Raw genomic sequence first — 4,605 nt, 5'->3', positions numbered from 1 at the left:
TAAATATATAATAAAAATTCTAATTTTTAAATAAATAAACAATCTTAAATTATTTTTAAAATTTAAAAGAGTTCTATGGGAGGAATTTAATTACTATGCAACTTGTTATTATAGGGATGTTCTTTAACATATGTATTTGGTAGTGTACATAGAATCTTTTTCCCAAAGAAAAGTGGAATAGTTTTTCACTTCTATATTTCCTTATAATAAGAATGATTGAAATAAATTTTTATTATGAATTAAAAAAATTGTACAAGAATTAAACCTAAGATTACCAAATAAAATTAATATAATAATGAATATAATATTACCTTGAATAATCATTTGATAAATACTTTATAATGCAAAATTATTTTTTTTTAAATTATTTATAAAAATTATATAGAAATTGAGGCACAAAACTATTTATACGATTATATTCTTTAAAATTTAAAAATACCTACCACCAATTTTAAAAATTCCATGCCTTACAAACAAAGTAGTAAATGCTATACTCGGAAATATTGGAAATCCTTCACTGCGATAAGACAAAGATGATGGACTCTACCAGTTGACCATACTTCTCAATACTTTTGCCTCTTCTGCTTTACCACGTCACTTGCCACTAAATTTGGTACGGTACTTTTTTTCTTTTATTTAGGCAAAGATGGCAGAAACCACTAAATAATATCTAATAAGATGCTAGTTCTAGAATTCTATAGGGAAAGAACTATTAAGAAAACCCTATTTCATTGTCAGGCTACAACATTTGGTACCGTACTTTGTGGATACAGTCGATCAGCAATTCTCTGCAATACAGTTAAAGCTTTCCCTTCTTCTCCAGTTTTCAGTGTGACCTTAAATCCCTTCTTTATTCTCACGTCCTTTAGGCCACCTTCAATATCATGTTGGGTGAGTACAACTGTGATTAAGCCATGCCTTCCACGTTTGAAACATATCTCATCCGCTGAATCAAAATATAGTCTAGGCCAACGTTTACGCCGTGATTTTACGAGAAAAGCATATATAGTGATTGCACTCGATGAGCTGCTCATCTTCAACGTTTCATACTCTTCTATCTCAATCTCACCGACTTCGTGGGCGCCAACTACCTCAGTAAACATATTTGCGTTCAATTTCGATGATACTTCACCCATTTCCTCCTGTTCGAAAACAATTTGCATGATTTTCTTTACCGGAAGCTTCTGAAACATTTAAAATAATAGCGTAAAAAGAGCGAATAATAAAACATTATTCTGAAAATATTAAAGATAAAACACATGTTTAAAAGACTGAATATACTTGTTTTCCACTCAAAAACAAATTGATTGCGACAAGGAAAAGTAGTACTACCTTCAATCCACATATGTAATTCCGTACCCACGATGCACATCCATCATCAAGAATTCCAATCACCAGACTTGTCAATCCGGGCAACTCTTCTTCGCATTCTACGCTCTGCAGCCCACGACATTGCGTAATACCGATTTCCTGCAGACGATGTAGATGAGCAAGGTGCACCCATTTCAACCCATCACAGTTGTCCAGTGTCAACGTTTGAAGCCCTTTTAGAGTAGATAAATCTGATATTGCTTCCAACTGAGTACATTCAAACACTTCGAGAGTGGTCAGTCTCTCTAGCTTCTTTAACTTCATTTCTTTTAGATTGTCCAGAAGTCCAACTTCGAGTAATCGAAGTCTGGGGCACATCTCTCCACTAATTACCAATCTAGATATATTTTCAAGACCCATAAGTTTTATGGTTTCAAGGTTATCCATGCGGCTGCTTGTAAAAGAATCTGAATTGTTTGAATCTCTACCTTTGCTCAGATCAAAATTCTCTCTGAAGAAGCCACCCTGCGTATCCCCCAATTCTAATGATCTAAGATTGCTAAGTTGTTTAATTGATTGCGCCAAGGATGTTGCGTCTGTCTTCTCTAGTGAATTACTAATCTCTAACTCCTCCAAATGACTGAACATTCCTATCAAATCTGGAAGCTTTTGCAAAGAGGGAGAGAGATCAATCGTCAGCTTTCTCAACTCGAAGCTGGCCTGGCATTGACGGTTGCATTAACAAATGAATTGCTTCTCAGTAGTTAACGATCTTCTTTAAACAAATATTATGAATGGAGACTTACTTAATTCCATGAAAAGTTAGCGAAATACCTGGGGATTGATCTGCAACTGTTGCTGAAAAGTGCTCCACAATTCTTCCACTCTCTTAATGCTTAAAATGTGCAATTTATGTAGAGGAATCCACGAAGGAATGCTCATTGATAAGGGTTCCTCCGGAAGATCCATTTCAAGCCACACTAGGCCAGTCTCAGCTATAAAATAAGTAATGTGTCTTCCGACAGTCAAATCCGTGAACCGACCGAAACACCTGCCCTTTGCTTCTGCCAATAATTGCTGTAATCCTTTTGCTTCCTACAGAGAAAGGTAAGTGTTATTGGCGAGAAAAACTTTTCAAAAACGCATAAATTAAAAGATTTTGACAAAAGTTTTCTATAGTTTTTTGGTTTTTTTTAAATGTAAAGAAGAAACACACCATAGATCGCTGGAGTTCTGAGCGCCATAGCCGAGGAGGGCCCAACTCATCTGCCATTTGTCTTCCCAGATCGCGAAGGTGATCGTGCATTTCAAATTCATCCTCATCCACTTCAACCAGGCACTTATCTTGCAGCGTTTGAAGGGCATACTCAGCGCTCCATCTAGACGCATTCCAGATTATTATAGCTTTACTTTTCAAATCAGATAATTGTATTTTATTGAACAGGCAAGCTATATCTATAAATATCTGTTTCTCCTCTCTGTCCAGACCATCAAAACTAATTCTGAGCCTCTGCATTATATCTTTGGGCTGGATTTTCTTCACTTTTTCCAATACCTGCTCCCAATATTTCTCATCCCTACGATAAACATGTGCGCCCAAAACTATGAGTGAGAGCGGAAGACCTCCGCAGAATGTCACGAAGCTTTTAACCAATTTCTCATATGCAGTGGGTGTATCACCTCCATGGAAAGCATGGCTACAGAAGAGCTCCTTAGCATGATCTGTATCCATTTCCTTCATCTTATAACGGATATCTGCATCCCTTAACACACTCCGGTCACGGGTTGTAATGATTATCAGCCTGCCAGAGCCCAGCATACCTTCAGGTATTAGAGCGTTCATCTGATCCTCATGGTCAATATCATCTAAGACTATAAGGAAATTCAAATGCCTTGCCCGTCCCAGATGATCCATCAGCTTTCCAATTCCATGGTCTACACTCCTCACCTCTTGATCACCATCGAAAAGATCTTTTAAGAGCTGCCTTTGTAAGCAGTGCAATTCACCTCTGGCATGTGATTCTCTCACATCAGAGAGAAAGCATGATGAATTGTAGCCTGAACGCTTCCTGTTAAACAATTCCTTTGCCAGGGTAGACTTACCAGAGCCCCCAAGCCCGAAGATTCCCACCATCCCCGCTGTCTTTGAACAACATTTCTCAAAATCTTGGACGAGCTCGTCAAGTGCAACCGGATATTTGGCAACATGCAAGTGTGTACTCTTTCTCTTTTCTTGAATTACTTGTACCACACGAGATACAATCTTTTCACACAAATTGCTGAAACCCAAAACCCAGAATGTCATTAGAAATGGAATCTATTAAGCTATAAATGAATGTCATGTAGTGGAGGAAAACTTGAAGTAAAACATGAAGAATCATAGTCAATACAAGGCGTATGATTGTTATCTTACTCTTGATGATATCTGAGTTCGTAACCATATATTTTTGAAGCGGATACGAGGGCCTCTTTCCATTCGTCCAACTTATCAAGATTTCTGCCTTTCTGTTGATACCCAGAAAATGCCGCAGCATACTGTGACTTATTGTCGATGTGGCGCAGCTCCGAGGGCTGGACATTGTAGAAGACGGGAATAAAGACGGCATCGGTTTGTTGTAACATAAGAACAAGTTCATTTAAACACCAAGAGGACTCTGCATATCCTTTGGAAAATATGGCTATCTGCACACGAGATGAAAGTATACCATTTTCAATAGCAAAAGGAATGGAGTCTCCCCCTTCAATTTCTTCACGATCTAGAAAGGCTTTGCATTCTCTTGCCTTGAGAAGGTCATAGAGTTGTTTGGTAAGGGTTTGTTTGACGTCGGGACCTCTGTGACTGATGAAAACATCATACAACTTAGGAGACACAATCGATCTTGCCGGAGGAGTTAAGGAGGTGGAAGCCATGAGTGCAGGACGAGAATTGCAGAGGAATGTGGATATCAATGGCAGAATGTGTGAAACTCTCTCCAAACTTCCAAAGCAGAGTGGGCTGAATTTGATACAATTATTGGAGGAAACGAAGAAAAAACGAAGAAGGGATGAAAGAGTGTAAGAGACAGTGATGTCTGCCACTAGATCAAAAGATAGGAGGAATCAGTCCAAAACATCTCACGCACATGGGACAATAGGAGGGCCACAGAGATCGGAAGGAACGCAGTATGCCTCTAGTTTATTAGGAAAATCAAAGTAAATAACGAAGAAAGACAAGAACGAGTAAAAGTAGTGCACATGAAAAAGATATTAGAAAGATTTTTAGAAGTATAAAAGGAATAGGCGTGGTCAATGAAA

At 38.0% G+C, this 4,605-nt stretch overlaps 1 protein-coding gene across 1 annotated transcript; it reads right to left on the bottom strand.

Moving 5' to 3' along the window:
* Positions 1-402: 402 nt before the first annotated feature.
* On the bottom strand, positions 403-4,368 carry LOC149545144 (disease resistance protein L6-like). The gene is made up of 5 exons (XM_089793698.1): positions 3,725-4,368; positions 2,528-3,590; positions 2,146-2,406; positions 1,333-2,031; positions 403-1,184 (listed from the first exon to the last, which is right to left on the bottom strand). Exons 1-5 carry the CDS (start codon positions 4,219-4,221, stop codon positions 735-737), a joined length of 2,970 nt encoding a protein of 989 aa, XP_089649824.1. The 5' UTR covers positions 4,222-4,368; the 3' UTR covers positions 403-734.
* Between the last annotated feature and the right edge of the window lie 237 nt (positions 4,369-4,605).

Source organism: Cupressus sempervirens, chromosome 7 (assembly GCF_028749045.1).
Source record: "Cupressus sempervirens isolate cs-2001-9-10 chromosome 7, ASM2874904v1, whole genome shotgun sequence".
In the NCBI taxonomy this organism is placed as follows: Eukaryota; Viridiplantae; Streptophyta; class Pinopsida; order Cupressales; family Cupressaceae; genus Cupressus; species Cupressus sempervirens.
This window is presented reverse-complemented; position numbering and strand designations above follow the sequence as displayed.